Below are 20,230 nucleotides of genomic sequence, written 5' to 3'. Positions count from 1 at the left end.
CCCTCATCTCCTCTGCTTTCCTCCCAGTATCATCCCACAGACTTAAATGTAAGGTCCCTGGTCCACAGCCCGCCGGTGGGGTTCCCCCTTCTCCCCCGGGACACCCCCACCTCTGTTCGAACAATTATCAGGACAATAAAGTTTTTTCCCATGCTACCACCTGCAGCCCGCCTGCCCCTGCCAGCCAGCTCTTTATTCCCAAGGGCTTTGGCATCACCCGGGGGGGAACATAACGTTGGGGGGAAAGATGCGGTTGGGGTCACAGGGTTTTGGTGGGGTCAGTGGGACAGGATGGGGCCAGGGGGTGACAGGGCAGCTGCGTTTGCCCTGACACCTCATCTCCCGGGCCAGTAAAGCACGAAGCCGTCTTGGCTCTTGCCAAAATCGGGGCCGGCCGCCTCCGGCTGCGTTTTCACCGTCAGTACCTGCCGGCGCCTGCGGAGGCTCAGCTGGATACGGTCGCAGACCTGGACCTGCAGCTCCCGCTTGGTCCTACAACATTCCAGCACCGATGGGGAGGGGGCTGGTGGGGTAGCAGCACCCCTCCAACCTCACTCCAGCTCCCAAACCCGAGCCCCCGACTCACGCTCGGCAGTGCTCCAGGAGGATGCCCACCAGCTCGCCCACGCGGTTGTCCCCCGCCGGCTGCATCCTGTGGAGGCACACGGCCAGGTCCTCCTGGCTTTGGGTGTGGAACACCACCAGCTGTGCCAGGCAGCTTGTCACACTCAGCCCCGTCACCTGTGGGGACAGCGAGCTCTCACTGCTACAGGCGTGGCTGCGGGGGGTCTTGGGGTTACAGCGTGAGCAGGGAAGTCACAGAGTTAACCAGCTTGGAAAAGGCCTTCAAGATCATCCAGGCCAACCTATCCCCCAACACCATCTGATCAACCAACCCACGGCACTGACTGCCTCATCCAGGCTCTTTCTAAGCACTTCCATGGATGGTGACTCCACCACCTCCCTGGGCAACCTGTGCCAGTCTCTCACCTCCCTCATGGGGAAGAACTTCTTCCTAACATTCAATCTCCCCACTTCTGGTTTTGCTCCATCCCCCCCAGTCCTGTTACTCCCTGACACACTAAAAGTCCCTCACCCACCCCCCATTTCCCCCTTTTCTCCTCAAATCCCAGAGCACCTGGGCTCTGTTGGGTTCCTCTCCCACCCCAGGTGTGGTCACTTGGCTCACCCCAGGTGTGGCCCCCACCCTCCCCACCCACTGCCCTATTTATTTCCCCCTAGGACCCTCAGCCCCAAGCTGAGCCCCTTGTGGGCTGGAGGATCCTCCTCTCATCTCTGGTGAGTCCATGCTGGGCACTGGGTGATGGTGGTGGTGACAACAAAGGCCGGGGGGCCTGGTGGCCCCCCGGCTAGGTAGGGCTAGGTTCCACAACTGCTCTCTGCTATCCTCCACGGGTGCTGGCTGCGTCGCCTTGCTAGGGCTGAGCTCCTCTGGAAGGTATCTTGGCTGGTGAGGGTCTTGCCCTGGCTCTGGGGTGGGTGCAGAAAGGGAGGTGGAGGGGCAGGAGCTGTGTACTCAGATGCTGTGGCACTGGTTTGGTTTTATCTGTGTGGGGGCTTTAGGCCATGCCTTTAGAATTTGCTCTGGGTTTTGAGCAGAAAAGTAGGAAAAGAGATAAATCACTACTGGGTGTGAAAAAGGGAAACCAGAGCTTGTTCTAAACAGTTTTGGTGGGGAACATGTCTGGTGTAAGACTGACTCTGCCAAAACCAGTTCTTGCTCCTTCCTGACCTCTTCTCTGCTCACTTTGCCCAGGAGAGATTAATCTTCCTCTGGCTGACCTTGGCTGTGTTCCTCTGGTTAAGCCTAACCCCTGCTTTCTCTCTGCTCCTTTTCTCCCTTTGGGACAGGGGCTGGGGGGGGGAGGGGCAGTGGAATAGCTTCCTTGGCCTCTCTGACCAGGGAGGTTTTTGTGTTGTTTGCTAGCTGTAAATATCTGCACACCGTTGTAAATCCTCTGTGGTTTGTACATCTCCATGGTGCTCCCTTGCAGAGTGCAGCTCTACCTCTAACTACAGCTTCGTTTGCTTCTTGACTGGGCTGGGCTGGTAAAGCTCATGTTGGGGAGTGTGGGGGGCAATTTCAACCCACCAGCACCTGGAGGCCTCTTGAGTCTCCTCTCATCATTTGATAACTCTCTGCTTTTGTGCCTCATCTCTTCCCCCTCAGTGCTGCTTTTCAGAAACAAGGAAGGAAAGGAAAAGCCAATCAATAAAGCACACCTGGCAACTGCATTCACTTATCAATCAGCTGTGACCAGGAAGCCTTCAGGAGGAGGGGCAGGTTGGAAAGTGAGAATCACAAGACAAACTCCAGGAGGAGCAGCCAGGAGGAGACTGCATCTCCTCCACTGTGGCTGTGTTTCATGGTGGCAAATGCAGAGGAATAAAATGTTGAAGCTGGCTTGGAAGTCTCAGACACTCCTCTCCAGAACGAATCCCTGAGAGAGGGACACTGAGAAGTGAATCCCCACCTGCTCCTGAGCTTTCTTGAAGCAGGCCCAGCCCTCCTGGACACCTTGGGTTTTAAGAACTGTTTCCCAAGGCACCTTCTGAGTTAGTTCCTTAAGTAACCTGAAGTCCAGAGTGGAGGTTTTGTTGCTGCCCCTCTTAGCCTGACTGCATATTGAACACTCAATTATCTCCTGGTCACTGCACCCCAGACAGCCTCCAACCACCCCATCCCCACCAGCCCTTCTCTGCTTGTAAAGAGAAGGTCAAGCAGAGCCTTACCCCTGGCAGGCTCACACAGCACCTGGGATAAGAAGCTATCCCCCATGCACTCTAAGAACCTCCTAGACTGCCTCCTCTCTGCTGTGTTGAGTTCCCAGCAGATATCAGGCAGGTTAAAGTCCCCCATGAGAACAAGGTCTGGTGATCTTGAGACAGCCTCCAGCTGCCTATAGAATAATTCATCAACCTCTTCCTCCTGGTTGGGTGGTCTATAACAGACTCCAACCAGGATGTCTGCCCTGATGGTCTTCCCTCTAATTCTCACCCACAGGCACAGGGGAGTGGGTGGGGAGGGTTAAGTGGCTACACCTGGGGTGAGAGGAGACTCCAACAGAGCCCAGGTGCTCTGGGATTTGAGGGGGGAAATGGGATGGGTGAGGGACTTTTAGGAGGTGGTGGAAGCCTCATCCCTGGAGGCTTTTAAGGCCAGGCTGGATGTGGCTGTGAGCAACCTGCTGTAGTGTGAGGTGTCCCTGCCCAGGAGGAGGGGGGTGGAACTGGATGATCCTTGCAGGCCATTTCCAGCCCCAACGAGTCTATGATTCTAGAACAGTTTTGTAGTTTGGGCTGGATGGGAGGAAGAAATTCTTCCTAGAGAGAGAGATTGGCCACTGGAATGTGCTGCCCAGGGAGGTGGTGGAGTCCCCATCATTGGAGGTGCTCAGGAAGAGCCTGGATGAGGCACTCAGTGCCGTGGGTTAGTTGATCAGATGGTGTTGGAGGACAGGTTGGCCTTGATGATCTCAAAGGTCTCTTCCAACCTAGTTAATTCTGTGGACAGTAATCAGAGGACTGTGCCAGACAAGGCAACCTTCCCTTTCACTTTCCCTTACAGTCCTAAGTCTGGCAACTTCCTCCTTGGGTTCGGCCACTAGGCGAAGCAGATAACCGAGCTGCTCTCACCTAATGCACCGCCCTCCATTCCAGGCGCCAGGCTCCAGCACTCTCTGCAGCCAGCTGCCTGAACGTTCAACCTCAGTCTGGGTCGACACAGACCTTTTGAAAGCAGCTTTACGGCGAGTTGCAACCATCCCTGTCCCTGCCTGTGTGACCGAGCTGGGGAACGCTACAGCAACGAGCCCCCGGGACCCAGCACCTCCCCCCGGTGCAAGCGCTGCCCCTGCAGCAGCCTGCGCCCAGCCGCGCCGGCGGCTCGGGAGGGGAAAGCTGGCTCGGGGGGACGGGAGGGGATGTGCCGCCCGCCCGCCGCCCCGGGTCCTGCCTCGGTGCGCCGCAGTTGCAGATCAGTGTGGCACAAGGCGTCATGGACTGGGCACTAGGGCCGGTGTGGAGGGAACAGGGCACGGTCGGCATGAGGGGACAGCATCCCGTCTGTCCCAGGACATTTCGCCCCGTCACAAACCCATGGAGATCGTGGAGTGCTCTTCAACCTCTGGGCAGGAGCAGGACAGCCACAATATCTGGGCCCCCCTAACCCTAGCTCACCAGGACAAAGTGTAGGAGGTGGCCTTGTCCCCCCCATCCCCTGGGGACACTCACGGTGCTGAGGGGCACTGCCCGCATCACCCGGTACTGCTTGCGGGGGTCCAGCTTGTAGAGGTGCTGGTCCGTCACCAGGATGGCCCTGTCCCGGCTCTTCCCGAAGCGGCTGATCTGCAGGGACAGCAGCAGGGCAGGAGGCACATCGGGGAGGGGACACCTCGGGGAGGGGACAGGGAGGTGCTGGCTGTGCGGGGCTTCCCCTGTCCCCTCACCTTGCGGACGTGGCAGGAGAAGAGGACGGAGCCGAAGTGCACCTTGTCCCTGAGGGTCTGGAGGCGGCGGGCGAAGGAGAGTGCCAGCCCTGGGTTCTCCACGGGCTGTGGGGAGCCATGAGGTGGGGTCAGACTGGCAGCTCAGCGTGGGGCTGGGGGCGCCCTGGGGTGCACCCCCAGCCCCCCACCCCCGCTTACCGAGGAGAGGTAGTCCTGCGCCCAGGCGCGCCGGCAGCCCCAGTCCTTGCGCAGCCCTCCCAGCGCCTCCATGGCTGCCACCTTGGCACGGATCTGGCCCATGGCCGAGGGGGGAATGTTCTTGATGATCTGCCGTGCCCGCCACCTGCAGTGCACTCACCTCACCGTCCTGCCCTGCAGCCCTGGCCCTGGCCCCTGCAGCCCTGGCCACCTTCTTGTCCCACATCCCTGTCCCACCTTCCTGCCCCACATCCCTGTCCCACATCCCTGTCCCTTGTTGCCATCCCTCCTCTACGTTCCACGCCCACATCCCAACCCCGTGTCCTCGTCCCTGTCTCATGTTCCACATCCCCATCCCTAGTTCCTGTCCTGCATCCCTGTCTCCGTCCCACATTCTCATTCCACGTCCTCATGCCGTGTTCCCATTGCACACCCAATGTCCCATCCCACATCCCCATCCTGCTCTGCATCACCATCCCTCATTCCAGTCCCACATCCCCATCCAAAGTCTCCATCCCACATCCATGTTCCCCTCCCACATCTCCATCCCACGCGCCTATCTCGTCCCTACCCCCAGCCCGTGCCGCTGTGCCCGCGTCCCGGTGCCGGTACCTGCGGAAGAGGCCCTGGCTGGCCTCCTGGAACCGCTGCAGCACCGCGGGTGGCTCCGGCCACGGCAGGCTCTTGCCGAAGTCGGGCAGGCTGCGGACGGGCTGGAAGCGCCGGAGCAGCTCCCGCAGGTAGGCCCTCACCTTGTGCCGCTTGTAGCAGGCCATGATGGTGTAGGCGGCACGCAGGGCCCGGCAGCGCCGGCGTGCCAGGGCACCACGCCACGCCTGCCCAATGCTGAGAGTCAGAGCGGGTGCTGCCCCATGGATCCCCCCCGGAGCGGGGCTGGGGCTCCAGGGATAGGCACCATGAGGCCCCCAGTCTGTGAACCCCACTGGTACAGCTCCCAAGAAATTCCCTGTGCCAGCCCCATGTCCTGCCCTGTGCCATGCCAAGGCCCAGCAGTGCCCTATTCTCTGCCCCATGCCATGCTCTGTACCATGCCCTATGTCACCTCCATGTCACACTCCATCCCCTGCCCCACGCTTTGCCCCACACTACACTTTACCCTTTGTGCCACCCTGTGCCCCAACCCCTGCCCCACGCCATGCTCAGCACCCCTCCAAGACCACCAGCAACTCCTAGTGCAGGCAGAGCCTCGGCTGCCTTCTGGCCTTGCCGCCACCACGACTACCCACCCTGTCATGGTGTGTCCCCAGGCCACCCTGCTGTGCCACGATGCCCACCTTCTGCAGCAGCAGGACAATGATGGGGATGAGCTGTGCCCGCTCCTGCTCAAGGCAGAAGAGGGTGCGTGGCGTGCGGATGAAGACCTTGGTGTGCCCGTAAGCCACGTCACTCTGGAAGCCATGCTGCTCCAGGAGGGCTTGGGTGGCCTCCTGGTCACTGGCCATCAGGTGGTTGGGCCACGTGTACTCACAGGTCATCTTGTACCTGCAGGGCACAGCAGGGAGAGGTGGCTGGGAGGAGCACTGTGTGCCAGCACCCCTGTGTCCCAAGCTCCCTCTCTTCTGGGGCTCAACATCCTTGGCACTTCATGGCCGCAAAGTCTTTATGGCACCAATGTCCCTGGACACCCAATGTCCCCATGGCCTGGTGCCTCCACGTCCCAGCTCCCAATAGCCCTGACACCCAGCATCCCAATGTCCCCACGTCGCGGTGCCCCCAGTGCCCCGGCGGTGCCGGTGCCGGGCGTACCGCTGGAGGAAGCGGTGGTAGGGCTGGCGGTAGGCGAAGCCGGCGCGGCGCACGCGGACGTTCTCCAGCAGCCCCAGGTAGCAGACCTGGTGGCGGCAGAGCTCCTGGTCGAAGAGCGCCGGAGACTTCTGGTCGTTGGGTTTGATGCAGCGCACGTAGTAGGGCTCCTGTGGGGACGTGGGGGTGGCACTCAGATGGCAGCCACCAGTGCTATTAAGCACCTGGGCATCCTGGGCTGGGAACACCTTGGCTGGGTTAGGGATGTGCCAGGCTGGCCTGGGGACATCTTGGCTGTCTGGAGATGTGCCAAGCAGGCACAGGGATATGACTGTGGCTTGAGGCCATGCCCAGCTGCCATGGAGGTATACCAAGATGAGCTGGGGCGTGCCCAGTTGGCACAGAGACACACCAGGCTGGCACTAGGATGTGCCCAGCTGTCCCCAGTGCCCTACCTTAGAGGCAAGGTTCTCCACCAGGGCCACGATGGAGTTCTTGAAGAGCGTGGCAGTGGTCAGGGGGCGCTTGGTGACCTCGGTGATGCTCTGCTCGCCCTCGGGCCACATGGCACGCAGCACGGGGTCCTCACTGGGGACAGCATTGGTGTGGGGATGGTGGCACTGGGCACCCTGCTCCCGTTCCACAGTTGTGCCCCCAGTCCCCCGGCCGTGCCCCCAACCTGTTGTAGAAGAGGCGCTTGAAGTCCTGGAAGAGCGTGTCCTTGTTCTTGTCCAGGAAACCCTCCACTGAGTACCTGAGGGAGGAGAACATCTCAGTGAGGCCTTCTCCAGCCACCTTGGAGGCATCCCTGGGGGCACCCATGGAGCTCAGGGGACTCTGGGGTTCAGTGCCCATGGATACAGAGTCCCCTTGACCCTGTCCCCGGGTTGTCCTCCACAGCCCATTCTGCTGTGCGTGGCCTCTGGGGAGTCCCAGACTGTATGAACCTCAGTGGACCCTCAATGGCCTCACATGGTCCTAAATGACTCCACACAATCACCCACAGGCCCTCAAAGCCCCACAGTCAACCAAGGCCACCCCACGGTCCCTCAGGGGCCTCTATGACCCCATGGCCCTCCGTGGTTCCAGGTGGCTCCCACACCCTCCCAGGGCAGCCCCAGGGCCCTCCATGTCACTCCATGGTTCTCCACAGACCCCACAACCACTCATCATGACCGTAGCTCCCGACAGCCACCCACGCTCCCATGGCCCCAAGCACCCTCTGCCAGTCCCCCATGGTGCCCACGATGCCCACAGCCCAGTGGTGCCCCATGAACCCAGACCACCTCCCACAGGTCCTCGCTCCCCCTCCGTGCTTCCACGCAGCCCCCTGGGGTTCCCCAAGGCCCTGTGGTCAGCTGTAGACCCTCAAGAGCCCCTGGAACTCCATGGTCTCAGGTGCCCCCCCCATGGCCTTCACAGCCTCCTAAAGTCCTCCACGGCAGCCCACAGCCCCCCGAGGATGCCCGCAGGGCACTGCCCCCTGCCGGCTGCCCTCACGTCACGTCTCCGGCGTAGTGCTTGATGCGGAAGTCTCGCTCGAACTCCAGGCTCTTGTCTGTGGGGCAGAGCTGTGGGGCAGAGTGGGGTCAGTGCCCCACCCAGGCCCCCCCCGCTGCCCCCGGGCCCCCCAAGCACCTTGCGGCTGGTGTAGTGGGGGTGGTGGCCCAGGCGGGCGTCCATGGAGGCCAGGAAGAGGGCATCGGTGACGGTGCCCGCGGCCAGGCAGGCCTCGTCCAGCAGCGCCAGGATGCCGCGGTGCGGCTGCTCCACCAGCTCCACGATGGGCTCGTTGCTGAAGTACTCGATCTGGTGGGGAGAAGCAGGGGGTGGGCACCACGAATGGCACACCCCTGGGGAACCAAATTCACCCCCTTGCCCCCCGGATCTCACCGCGGCAGGCGGTGGCATCCATGTCCCACCACCACATTCTTGTCTCCCTGTCACGCTCTGCCAGGTGATGGCCCTCGTGTCCCACCACATCCCCTCACATGCTGCCCTCCTGCCCCCACCATGTCCTCGTGTCCCCATGGCCCCTCACGCTCTGCCAGGTGATGCCCTCCCGTTGGTACTCAGCCTGCTCCTGCCTCAGGATCAGCTCAATGAAGAGCTGCTGCAGCTTCTCGTTGCAGTAGTTGATGCAGAACTGCTCGAAGCTGTGGGCAGGAGGTCAGCACGGTCATTGCAACTCCACCATGTCCTCTCTCCACCTCCCCCAAGCCACACAGCCCTTCTGGGGACCTCCTGCTCCAGTCCCTCCAAAGGCTTCCTCCTGGTCCTGGCACCTCCATGTGTCCCTTGTGGCCCTGTCCCCTTCCACATGTCCCTTGGGCATCCTCCCCTCCACGTGTCTCTCCCAAGCCCTCTCTCTTCCATGAGTCCCCTCCCAGGTCTGTTCCCTTCCTCTTGTCCATCCTGGGTCCTGTCACCTCCCTGTGTCTCTCCCAAGCCCTGACCCTTCCATGAGTCCTCTCCTGGTTCTCATCCCCCTCCTGCATCTCTCTCAAGCCCTGTCCTGTCCCTGTGTCCATCCTGGGTCCCAGCCCTTCCCTGTGTCCCTCCCAGGTCCTGTCCCCTCCCCAGGACACTCAGCCCTGGGCCAGCTCACCTGTTGGTGTCAAAGATCTCAAAGCCGTAGATGTCGAGGACGCCGATGACGGTGCCCTTGCCGTGCCGGCGCACGTCGTGGCCCTGCGTGGCGATGCTGGCGTTGATGCGCCCCACGAGCCAGCTGAAGAGCCGCTCGTAGATGGCCTGGGGGACAGAGCACAGGGCACAGCCTGGTGCCAGGGCATCTCATGGGTTGTAGGGGGACACAGAATCATAGAATTGTTTTGGTTGCCGATTGGGTCCAGCCTGCAACCCAGCACCACCGTGGCCATCAAACCATGGCCCCAGGTGCCATGTCCCAAGGCTTCTTGAACACCTCCAGGCACGGGGACTCCACCACCTCCCTGGGCAGCCTCTTCCACCCTCTGGCCACTCTTGCAGCAAAGAAATTTTCCTCCTAATCTCCAACCCAAGCCTCCCCTGGCACAATTCCAGGCCAGTTCCTCCCTTCAGGGAGCTGCAGAGCGCCAGAAGGTCTCCCTCAGCCTCCTTTTCTCCAGGCTGAACACCCCAGCTCCCTCAGCTGCTCCTCCCCAGCCCTGTTCACACCACTGCTGATCCAGGCCAGGCTGTTGGTGTCCTCCTTGGTGACCTGAGCACGCTGCTGGTTCATTTGCAGTACCCCCAGGTCCCATCTGCTCTGCCCCCAGCCTGCACGTTGCCTGGAGCCATCCATCCCGCCCTGCTGCCTGCTTACCTTGGCACAGGCATCCCGGGCATAGGCAGCCTCCTTGGGGCTGTGGCCCTTCTGGATGAGCTCTCCGCCACCGGCCGCCACGGTGCGGCTCAGCAGGGCCTGGCGCAGGGTGTCCGGAGCCGTGGCCGTCAGCTCTGCCAGCGCCAGCAGCTGCCCCTCGTCCGCCACCGCTGCCACCTCGCCCTCCGCTGCGAACTCCACATTGCCCTGAGGTGGCCCCAGCCGGACACGGTGCTGAGTGAAGGTGGGGGACACCCAGGAGACCCCAAAACGGGGTTGGGGTGTCCCAGCACCAGATGCTCGCACACCCCAGGGCTGGGCTGGGTCACAGAAGGCTGTACTGGTTTGTACTGGGCTGTGCTGGGTCATACTGGGCTGTGCTGGTTTGTACTGGGCTGTGCTGGGTCATACTGGGCTGTGCTGGTTTGTACTGGGCTGTGCTGGGTCATACTGGGCTGTGCTGGTTTGTACTGGGCTGTGCTGGGTCATACTGGGCTGTACTGGTTGGTACTGGGCTGTGCTGCATCATACTGGGCTGTGCTGGGTCATACTGGGCTGTGCTGGTTGGTACTGGGCTGTGCTGGTTGGTACTGGGCTGTGCTGGGTCATACTGGGCTGTGCTGGTTGGTACTGGGCTGTGCTGGGTCATACTGGGCTGTACTGGTTGGTACTGGGCTGTGCTGCATCATACTGGGCTGTGCTGCATCATACTGGGCTGTGCTGGGTCATACTGGGCTGTGCTGGTTGGTACTGGGCTGTGCTGGGTCATACTGGGCTGTGCTGCATCATACTGGGCTGTGCTGGGTCATACTGGGCTGTACTGGTTTGTACTGAGCTGTGCTGGGTCATACTGGGCTGTGCTGGTTTGTACTGGGCTAGGTCGGTTTGTCTTTGGCTGGGTCATACAAGGTTGTAATGGTTTCTGTTGGGCTGGGCCGTGCTGGGCTGCACTGGGCCGTGCTGGGCTGCACTGGGGAGGGGCTCTGTACTGGCAGGGCTCTCACCAGGAGCAGGACAGTGGCCAGGATGCGGTGCAGGGATCCAACCTCCTCTGGGGAGAAGCCGATGGTGGCCATGGCCTCCTCCACTGCGCGGTAGCCAGCCACGTCATCCCTGCAGGCCTGGGGGGCAGCAAGGGGTGGGGTGAGGGAGGTGGGTCCTGGCCCTGCCCCACCCTGCTCTACCCAGCCCCACCTGACCCCACTCACAGTGTCCATGGTGTCCCCCCGGGTGTAGCGGTAGGTGCCAGGGTCGCGCTGGAGGTGCAGTGAGGTCAGCAGTGCCTCAGGGGCTCCCAGCAGCAACTGGGGAGTACAGGATGGGGGTCAGCACCTGGCCCAGTGACCTCCTGGCCTGGTGAATGCCACTGTGATCCCACAAGCTGGAGAGTCCAGTCCTGCTCCTCCCCATCTCACCCTTACCCAGTCTATCCCAGAGCCCATCCAGAGCCACCCTGGTTATCCTAGCACCCCATCCCATTCATCCATCCTATTCCATCTGTCCAGCTCACCCATCTCACCCCACAGATCCCATCCACATCCATCTCATAGATCCCATCCCAACCTTCTTGTCCCATCCATCACACCTCTTTGATCTCCATCCCACTTCATGCATCCCATCTCATCTCACCTCACCCCATCCCATCCCATCTCATCTCACCTCACCCCATCCCACCCCATCCCATCCCACCCCATCTCATCTCACCCCATCCCACCCCATCTCATCTCACCCCATCTCATCTCACCTCACCCCATCCCACCCCATCTCATCCCACCCCATCTCATCTCACCCCATCTCATCTCACCCCATCCCATCCCACCCCACCCCACGCTCACCTGATAGAATGCATGGAAGTTCCTCTCTCCTGGCTGCTGCTGAAGGACTCGGGACTGGAGGAGGGAGCAGGGGCTGGGTGCCAGGTGGTGCCCTGTGGGGCCAGCACCCACCCACCAGTTGGCCCCACCCACAGCCCCACCCACGGCCTTGCCCACACCTTCTCCAGGAGGTAGTTGTGGATGTGGCCACCGGTGGGGTCCCCCTTGAAGTCGAAGTTGATGTCCATGTAGCGGCCGAAGCGGCTGGAGTTGTCGTTGCGCTTGGTCTTGGCGTTGCCAAAGGCCTCCAGCACGCAGTTGGACTTGAGCAGCACATTCTTCACCCTGGGCAAGGTGGCACCACGTGGCATGGCACAGCATGGCATGGGTAAGCATGGGATGGGGTGGGTTCTTCATGCCCCAGCAGCCATCCCTCCAGCTGGCAGCATGGCCAGGACCTACCTCTCGACCTCCGCGCGCTGGCTGGGGTTGGTGATGGCAGCGATGTACTGCATGATGTACTTGCTGGCCTCTGTCTTGCCAGCCCCACTCTCACCTGGCACAGGACAGAGCAGGGGCTGGGCTGAGGGTGACCTTCAGCCAAGTACCACAGAATCATAGAACCATGGAACTGTCCTGGCTGGAAAAGCTCTCCAAGATCACTGAGTCCAACATCAACCCAGCCCCACCATGGCCACCAAACCATGGCCCCAGGTACCATGGCCACAGGGTTCTTGAACACATCCAGGCATGGGGACTCCACCACCTCCCTGGGCAGCCTGTGCCAATCCCTGATCACTCTGGCAGCAAAGAAATTGTTCTAATCTCCAACCTAACCCTCCCCTGGCACAATCTCAGGCTGTTTTCTCTCATGTTAGCACCTGATACTTGCTTGTAAACGACAGCATTTCCCTTGCTTCTCCGGCAGGGCTGGCTGTGGTTATTTTTCCTCTTTGTGGGGGAGAGGAGGCTAGGCCTGCTCTCCAAACCACCACAGCAGCAGAGCCCAAGCCCCACCTGGCTCCAGCCTCCTTGCAGGGAGCTGCAGAGCCAGAAGGTCTCCCCTCAGCCTCCTCTTCTCCAGGCTCAACACCCCCAGCTCCCTCAGCTGCTCCTCCCCAGCCCTGCTCTCCAGACCCTTCCCCAGCTTCGTTGGCTTTCTCTGGACCCACTCCAGCTCCTCAGTGACCTTCTCGGATCAAAGGACCCAAAACTGAACACAGAATTCAAGCTGTGGCCTCACCAGTGCCCAGTCCAGGAGGACAATCCCTGCCCTGCTCCTGCTGGCCACACCACTGCTGATCCAGCCCAGGCTGCTGGATGCCTTCTTGCCCCCCTAAGCACTCTCTGGCTCCTCCCCAGCTGCTCTCAACCTACAGCCCCAGGTCCTTTTCTGCTGAGCAGCTTTCCAGCCACTCTGCCCCAGCTTGGAGCCTTCGTGGGGTTGTTATGACCCAAGGGCAGGACCTTGGTCTTGTTAAACCTCAAGCAGCTGAGCTTGGCTCATGGATCCAGCCTGGCCAGATCCTTCTGCAGAGCCTTCCTGTCCTCTCCCACCCAGCCTGGGGTCTGCACACTCACCGAGGGAGCCTCAGTGCCCTCATCCAGGTCATTGATAAAGACATTAAAGAGAGCTGGCCCCGGTGCTGAGCCCTGGGCAACACCACTGGTGGCTGCCTGCCAGCTGCACTCCTCTCCATTCCCCTCCACTCTTCATGCTCAGCCACCCAGCCCCTTCCTCACCCCTCCAGGTGCCCACACAGGCCCCAAGCAGTCAGGGGCTCCAGGGGGATGCTGTGGGCAAGGGCAGCGCTGGCTGCCCCGGCAGGCCCCTACCTGAGATGACGATGCAGGTGTCCTTGGCACGGCGCTTCATGGCCTTGTAGGCGGCGTCAGCCAGGGCGTAGAGGTGCGGAGGGCGCTCGTAGAGCTCGCGGCCCCGGTACCGCTCCACCGCCGCCGGCCCGTAGAGCGGCAGCGCCCGGTACGGGTTGATGGCCACCACCACCTCCCCGATGTAGGTGTAGATGCGGCCCTCAGAGAACCTGCGCACAGGGGAGGCTGTGGGGAGGGCTGGAGGGGGGCTGGCTGGAGGGGGGGTGTTGGGTTATGGGGTGGCATCCTGGGCCACGGGGTAGAGCAGCACCATTTAGGATGCTGTGCCATGGGGTGGCACCCACAGGATGCAGCATCGTGGCGTGAGGTGATGCCATGCAGAGTGCTGTGCTAGGGGGTGGTCAAACCCCCCTGTGCCATGGGGCAGGATGATGCTGTCCATGGGCTGGCACCCTGTGGGGTGACTCTCCGTGAGCTGCTGTGTCACAGGGCAGGATGCCACCCTGTGGAGTGCTGTGCTGTGCGGTGAGGCAGCATCCTGTCGGGCTGGGTGGAGCTGTAGGGCAGCAGAAGACAGGAAGGCCTCATCCGCACCCTCGGCCTCCCATCCCACCCCACGGGGCAGAACCTGCCTCGGTGGCCTCCACAGCAGCAGGGCACCGCCCAGATGCTTCCTGCAGTGCCAGGGTTTGGTGGCCCTTCCAAATCCCTTACTGGGCCTCACATTCCCTGCTGCCTCCCGTCACCAGGACACCACACCCCAGCTGCCACTGGGGTGATGCCAAGGTCCTTGGTCACCCCAAACCCACCCGGAGGTGCCGAGGTGGCCCTTGGGGTGCCCGCTCCCTGTGCCCCCAGCAGTGCCCATACCGCAGGCGCAGGTTCTCCAGGAACTGCTCCATGGTCACCTCATCCAGGAGGACAAAATCTGCTTTGCCCACCTCAGGGGCCTCCAGCTCTGCCATGTCGCCCTCGCCGCCGCCGAGCACCCACTTCCCCACTTAGCCCGCAGCTTCCTGCACCCGCCCACGGCGCAGGCGTGTGTCACTGTCACCTCCCATGCCACTGGCTCTGGGGCTGGTGACACCCAGATCTGGGGGGTGGGAGCCCCACAGCATCCCCAAGGGCAGGGATTAAGAGGCTGGGGACAGACTCTGTCGGTGCCCAGTGCCAGGACAAGGAGCAATGGGCACAAACTGCAACCCAGGAGGTTCCACCTCAACACGACCGGTGCCCCAGGCTGCCCAGAGAGATTGTAGGACTCCAAGTCCAGAGAGATTCCAAACCCCACTGGGCATTATGATCCTGGGCAAGCTGCTGTGGATGTCCTGCTTCAGCAGGGGGTTGGACTGGATGATCCCTTCCAGCCCCATGCTGGGGGTCTGGGGTGCTCTGAGGAGTATAATGAATTAGGCCCCATCAGGACGGAGCACGTGCACCGAGCTTGATGTGACTCAATCACAGAAGTGGTCTAGCAGGAGGTGACCCCGCCCATGGCAGGGGGGTTGGAACTGGATGATGGTTAAGGTCCCTTCTATCTCCTGCCATTCTTTGACATCCTGGCTGCAAGACATCCTGCCACTGCTGCTGTTTGAGCTGACAGAGGCTGAGCTGGGATTTCTCTGCCCTGCAGAAGCCAAGTCTCAACTCTGGCTGTCAACTGGCTTCACACACTGGTGACAAGCACCCTTCTTGTGGCACTACACTGGTAGCAGCTGGGAGGGCTCCCAGTGTGCTCCATACATAAGCCCCATCCATCAGTGCCTTTGCTGTTGGCTGGGCATCATGCTGGATAAACTGAGCAAGAGCTGAATCCTGCGGCATTCTACTTGGGCCTCAGAGGTTGACAGGACTCAGCCTGGCTGGGCTTCTCTCCTAACAGCACAGCTCATGTTTGCAGTGACCTGATCAGCAGGACTGAGGGGGAGAAGGGGAAGAATGGCACCATGCAGCCACCATCTCACTCCACATTCCTCCTCAGTGCCATGGAGACACAGAGCACGGCATGCCCAGCCAGCCTGTGCCCGCTCTGCTCACCACCTGCTTCTCAGCAGTGTTGTTCTCTGCTCCCAGCAGGGTGCACAGGGAGCACTGGGGGAAGGATTCTCCAGCATGGCAGCAGCAGAGTGTCTTGGTCCAGAGGAAGAGCAAGACTTGTTCTTTTGGAAGCACCCCTGTGTGTGAAATCAAGGCACGAAGCAGGCCAAAGATCAAAAGCCAGGCTGTTTATTGAAGGACAAAGTGAACAAACAAGAGGAAGGGAGAAAAGGGAGAGAGAAAATATGGAGAAACAGAGAGAGAAGGAAAGGAATTCTATTACCAGCTTTGGCCAGAGGAGAGAGCAAGCAAGAAAGGTCCCAGAGTTCTCCTTTCCAGCTTGTGCTGTCCAAGGGTGTGGTGTCTCCAGCTGAGAGGAGGAGGGGGAGACATCCCAAGATCCTGTCCTCCCTCAGTGGGTTTCCTCTGCCGGTGTGTAGTGTTTCCAGTGGAACTCTCCTCTCTTAGCAGGCTCCAGCAGGTCCTCCTTTGGTGGGGGGAGCAGGAAGAGATGTCCTGGGCTGCTGCCTCCAGCTGGAGATGCCTCTGGTGATGCTTCCCCTGCAAGCTGCTAGAGCTCAGCACTTTTTTTCAGTTCTTTAATCACAGTTTCCTCCTGGCCCTTCACCCTTATGATGTGTCCAGGTGTTGCCTCTAAGGGCTCTTAATGCATATTCCTGTGTGCTTGAAGGAGTCTGGTGCCAGGGTAGGCCTCCACCCCCTCCTTTGTCTCCTACCTGTTCACACACCACTACACATCCCTGGGCTTACCAGGCCAGGGGGAGCTCTGCTGCACAGTCCAGGGCTTTCCACCATCCCCTCTCCCAGAGCAGCTGTGGTCTTGATGGGCAGAGAGGATCTTATCGTTGTTGAGACATTCTTGAGCTGCTAATGTAATCACACGGTGAGTCACACCCAGACAGAGAGGGTCCCCTCTGGGGCGTGCGCGGTGCGGCGCACCGTCACTCCTGAGGAGTGAAGACCTTGCTGCACTCAGGGCAAGGGGAGAGCTGCGGCTCTGCAGGGGCAAGGTGCTGGGCTGAGGCTGGAGCTGCGGCACAGCGGGGGCAGGCAGGGTGTCCCTCGGCGATGTGGCTGCGCCGATGCATGAACAAGCGATCGACGCGGTTGAAGCCCCTGCCGCAGTCGGGGCAGGAGAAGGCCTTCTTGCCGGTGTGTGTGTACTGGTGGGTGACCAGGCGGTCCCGGCGGTTGAACCTCTTGCCGCAGTCAGGACAGGCGAAGGGCTTCTTGCCGGTGTGTGTGTTCTGGTGGGTGACCAGGCGGTCCAGGCGGTTGAACCTCTTGCCACAGTCGGGACAGGCGAAGGGCTTCTTGCCGCTGTGGCTGTCGCGGTGCCGAATCAAGTCGGCCCTCTGGCTAAAGCTCTTGCCGCACTCGGCACAGGCGAAGGGCTTCTCACCGTTGTGGATGCGCTGGTGAGTGACCAGGGTGTCGCTGCGGTTGAACCTCCGGCCACACTCTGGGCAGGCGAAGGGCTTCTCGCCGGTGTGGATGCGCTGGTGGGACAGCAGGTGGTCGCTGCGGCTGAAGCTCTTCCCGCACTCGGAGCAGGCGAAGGGCTTCTCGCCGGTGTGGCTGCGCTGGTGGATGATCAGTTTGTCGCCGCGGCTGAAGATCTTCCCGCACTCGGTGCACACAAAGGGCGTCTCCCCGCTGTGCAGGCGCTGGTGGCAGACCAGGCTGCCTTTCCCCGTGTAGCTCTTGCCACACTCGGTGCAGGCAAAGGGCTTCTCGCCGGCGTGGCGGCGCTGGTGGGCAACCAGTTTGTCACTCTGCTTAAAGCTCTTTCCACACTCAGAGCAGGTGAAGGGCTTCTGGCAGGCGAGGAGGCGCTGGTGGTTGACCAGGCTGATTTTGTGGTTGAACCTCTTGTCACACTCTGTGCAGGCAAAGGGCTTCTCACCAGTGTGCAGGCGCTGGTGGGTGACCAGGCTGCTTTTGTGCCTGAAGCTCTTCCCACACTCGGTGCAGGCAAAGGGCTTCTCGCCGGTGTGGATGCGCTGGTGGGCAACCAGTTTGTGACTGTGTTTAAAGCTCTTCCCACACTCAGAGCAGGCAAAGAGCTTCTTGCCAGAGCGGGTGCGCTGGTGGGAGACCAGGCTGCGTTTCTGGGGGAGGTTCTTGCTACACTCAGGGCAGGCAAAGGGCTTCCCACTGCTGCGGGTACGATCATCCCAAATCAGAGAGGTCTCCGCGCTGAAGTGCTTCCCACACTCGCTGCAGATGAAAGGACTTTCGCCCACGTGGTTGTGTGCAGTGCCCATGCTCCAGGCTGAGGCAGGGATCAGCCCAGCCACACACACGGGAGCAGTCATCCTCTCCAGGCAGAGACCCTGCGGCTCAGCGGACAAAGCCTCCTGGCTCTCCACCAGCCCTGCTATTGCTGTTGTCACCTCCTCCTTGAGCCTCCACTTATTGTCTGCCAAGAGAAGGAACCTGTGTCTTTAACTGCAGTTCCAGGGCCTGCCCAGAGACCCTGCAGCCGTGGCCCCTCCCAGTACACAGGGACTGAGGACCAAGAGATGGCCACAGCATGCTGCCAGCTCTAGGTGGGATGACCTGCTCCAGGTGGCCATGTGCCTGGTGAGAAGCCTTCCCTTGCTCCAAGCCCAGCACGCTGGGACACTCCCCTCCTTCTGTCCCTCCAGGGCTCACCTGCTCCAGCACCAAGGCCAGGGCCCTCTGGGTCACCCGATCCATGCAGACACCTCCTGCACAACTCCCCTTCAGGTTCCACCTTCACAATGACTTCAGGAACAGCATCACCTGCATGCAGACAGCACAGTGCTCCAGCAGGCACCGGCAGGGCACAAGCAGCCATGGACAGGGGCAGCCAGCACACAGCCCTCCTGCACCGGCAGCCTGCCAAGCGTTTGGTCCACCTGGCTGTGTCCCACCCCAGCCCCACTCACGGTCAGTGGGCTGCTGGGACACCTCCTCCTGCCGGGAGCCAGGATGGTGACCTCCAAACATCTCCTGCTCAGTTCCCAGCGGGGGCTCTGCCTGGATGCCTGGGCGGGGAGGGGAAAGGCACAGTGTGTACAGCCGCTGGAAACTGCCGCAGTCAGGCACGGCAGAACCCCAGCCCCAGCCCCAGCCCCCCCCGGCCAGCCGAGCCCAGGAGCTGACGCTGTGCTTACCCAGGGATCTCAAGAGCTCGCAGACATCCAGCATGACGCTGCGGTACAGCTCCTGCTGCTCCTCGCTGATGGCCTCCCACTCGGCACGGCTCAGGTAGACGGCGACGTCCTCGAAGGTCACCGGTACCTGCCACACACCGACCCCAGCCTCCATCACACGCGGGGACAGCCTCAGCCACGGGGGACAAGGGGCTTGGCCGGCATCTATTAGCCGGGGGCTGCGGCCAGCCGGGGCAGAGCTCCCACCGGCAGACTTAGAGCAGCAGCAGCACCTCCGGGGCACAATTCTGCATCTTCAGAGAGCAGCAGCACAGTCAGACGCTGCCTGCAGCTGGCGCCTGTTCCGAGGGCAGCCCCCGGCAGCCCCTGCCCTGGGGAGGGGAGCACAGAGCAATGGAATTAAGGAACGCTTCAGACTGGAAGGAACCGGCCCTCTCAGCAGCTTGCCAGCAGCCACTGGGCTCTCTCCAGTGGTTCCCAGTCTCGCCGGAACTGGGGAGCCCAGGGCACAGCAGAGGGGGAACTGCTCGTAGCAGCCAGCCACAGCGCACAGCCAATGTCACAGAGGGAACAATGTCAAAGCGCGGAGCAGGGCAGGGAGCTGGCGAGGGACAACAGCAGAGGAGAGCTGGAGAAGGCAATGTCGTGCAGGGGCTGGGGCAGACATACCGGGACGGGGAGAGGCATAACCGGGGGGCGAGGAAATCAGAGCGATCCAGGATGTCGGCTGCCGAGTGAACACAGCACGACCCCCCCCAGCGATGCGTCAGGGGGGCGATGTCCGGCGCCGAGGAGGACAGGGCCGGGTTGGTCCCCTGTCAGCCAGGGCCGGGGACCCGCTGCCTACCTGCGTCTGCCCTGCCACGGCGGATGGGGAGGCCCCGGCGGGGGGGTCCCCGCTCCTCTCCGGGGCTCCTAGCTCCCCGCCGGTCGGGATCCTTAGTCCTTCCGGCAAGCCTCGCTCATCACGGCGCTTTCCCTGCTCCCCTCCGGGAGGCATCGTTCTCCTCGGCTACTCCTCTCCCCACGCCGCCACTGCGCCCTGCCTCACGCTGCCCCCTCCGGCACCTGCGACCCCGCAGGCTCCGCACCGCCAGGGACGCTTCGCTCCCCAGCCTCGCTCCCGCCCCCCGCAGCCACTTCCGGCCCCAGCCACGCCCCTCCCGGAAGTTCTGCCGGCAGCACGAGCCCCAAAGGCGCTGCCGGCCCCGCCCGGGCCCCGCCCTCCGCGCCACGTGACCGGCAGCGCCACCGCCATTGGCCCCCGGCAGCTGCCCAGCCCCGCCCCGGGCCGCTGCCGCCCCTTGGTTGGCTATGGCTGATCCCCCTGGCAGTGCGCTCACCGGATCTGCTGGAGGGGCTGGAGGCTCTACGGAGGGCTGTGGCCTTCCCGGAGCCGTGGCTGGCGGGTGCAGTGGGCATGGAAGGGCTTCCAGGGATGGAGGACGTTGAGAAGCAGCTCTGAGTGACCCACTGTGCCACGCGAAGCGATCGTACCCACGTATGTAGAAAGCAAGCACAGTGCCCACCCTACCAGCCTCCCTGAGGCAGAACGGGGAGCACTCCCCAGAGACTAAAGGCTGCAGCTCTGCCTGCGGGGTCTGTGCCATCTTATGCAAGGTGGCTGAACCGCAGGAGATG

The 20,230-nt window shown here is 61.8% G+C and overlaps 2 protein-coding genes across 5 annotated transcripts; both read right to left on the bottom strand.

Moving 5' to 3' along the window:
• Positions 1-153: 153 nt before the first annotated feature.
• MYO1G (myosin IG) lies at positions 154-14,377 on the bottom strand. 2 transcript variants are annotated; one of them, XM_068145776.1, is made up of 22 exons: positions 14,259-14,377; positions 13,389-13,597; positions 12,015-12,108; positions 11,732-11,897; positions 11,574-11,627; positions 10,947-11,042; positions 10,743-10,859; positions 9,739-9,972; positions 9,040-9,185; positions 8,473-8,587; positions 8,070-8,240; positions 7,932-8,002; positions 7,111-7,185; positions 6,887-7,019; positions 6,435-6,601; positions 5,963-6,170; positions 5,280-5,503; positions 4,668-4,812; positions 4,470-4,574; positions 4,255-4,368; positions 587-741; positions 154-492 (listed from the first exon to the last, which is right to left on the bottom strand). In XM_068145776.1, the coding sequence occupies exons 1-22, from the start codon at positions 14,351-14,353 to the stop codon at positions 336-338; spliced, it is 3,051 nt and encodes a 1,016-aa protein (XP_068001877.1). In that variant the 5' UTR covers positions 14,354-14,377; the 3' UTR covers positions 154-335. The 2 variants fall into 2 exon arrangements, with proteins under 2 accessions (XP_068001877.1, XP_068001878.1); XM_068145777.1 differs by having other exon boundaries at positions 9,739-9,945.
• Positions 14,378-15,610: 1,233 nt separating this feature from the next.
• On the bottom strand, positions 15,611-19,708 carry LOC137444783 (zinc finger protein 879-like). Of its 3 annotated transcripts, none has more exons than XM_068145761.1 (5): positions 19,437-19,708; positions 18,590-18,716; positions 18,362-18,460; positions 18,105-18,215; positions 15,611-17,868 (listed from the first exon to the last, which is right to left on the bottom strand). In XM_068145761.1, exons 1-5 carry the CDS (start codon positions 19,587-19,589, stop codon positions 16,388-16,390), a joined length of 1,971 nt encoding a protein of 656 aa, XP_068001862.1. In that variant the 5' UTR covers positions 19,590-19,708; the 3' UTR covers positions 15,611-16,387. The 3 variants fall into 3 exon arrangements, with proteins under 3 accessions (XP_068001862.1, XP_068001864.1, XP_068001865.1); XM_068145763.1 differs by having other exon boundaries at positions 18,590-18,960; positions 19,259-19,526; XM_068145764.1 differs by having other exon boundaries at positions 19,259-19,526.
• Positions 19,709-20,230: the final 522 nt, after the last annotated feature.

Source organism: Melanerpes formicivorus, unplaced genomic scaffold, assembly GCF_026170545.1.
Source record: "Melanerpes formicivorus ecotype bairdi unplaced genomic scaffold, bMelFor1.0.p_v2 SCAF_13, whole genome shotgun sequence".
NCBI classification, from domain to species: domain Eukaryota; kingdom Metazoa; phylum Chordata; class Aves; order Piciformes; family Picidae; genus Melanerpes; species Melanerpes formicivorus.
This window is presented reverse-complemented; position numbering and strand designations above follow the sequence as displayed.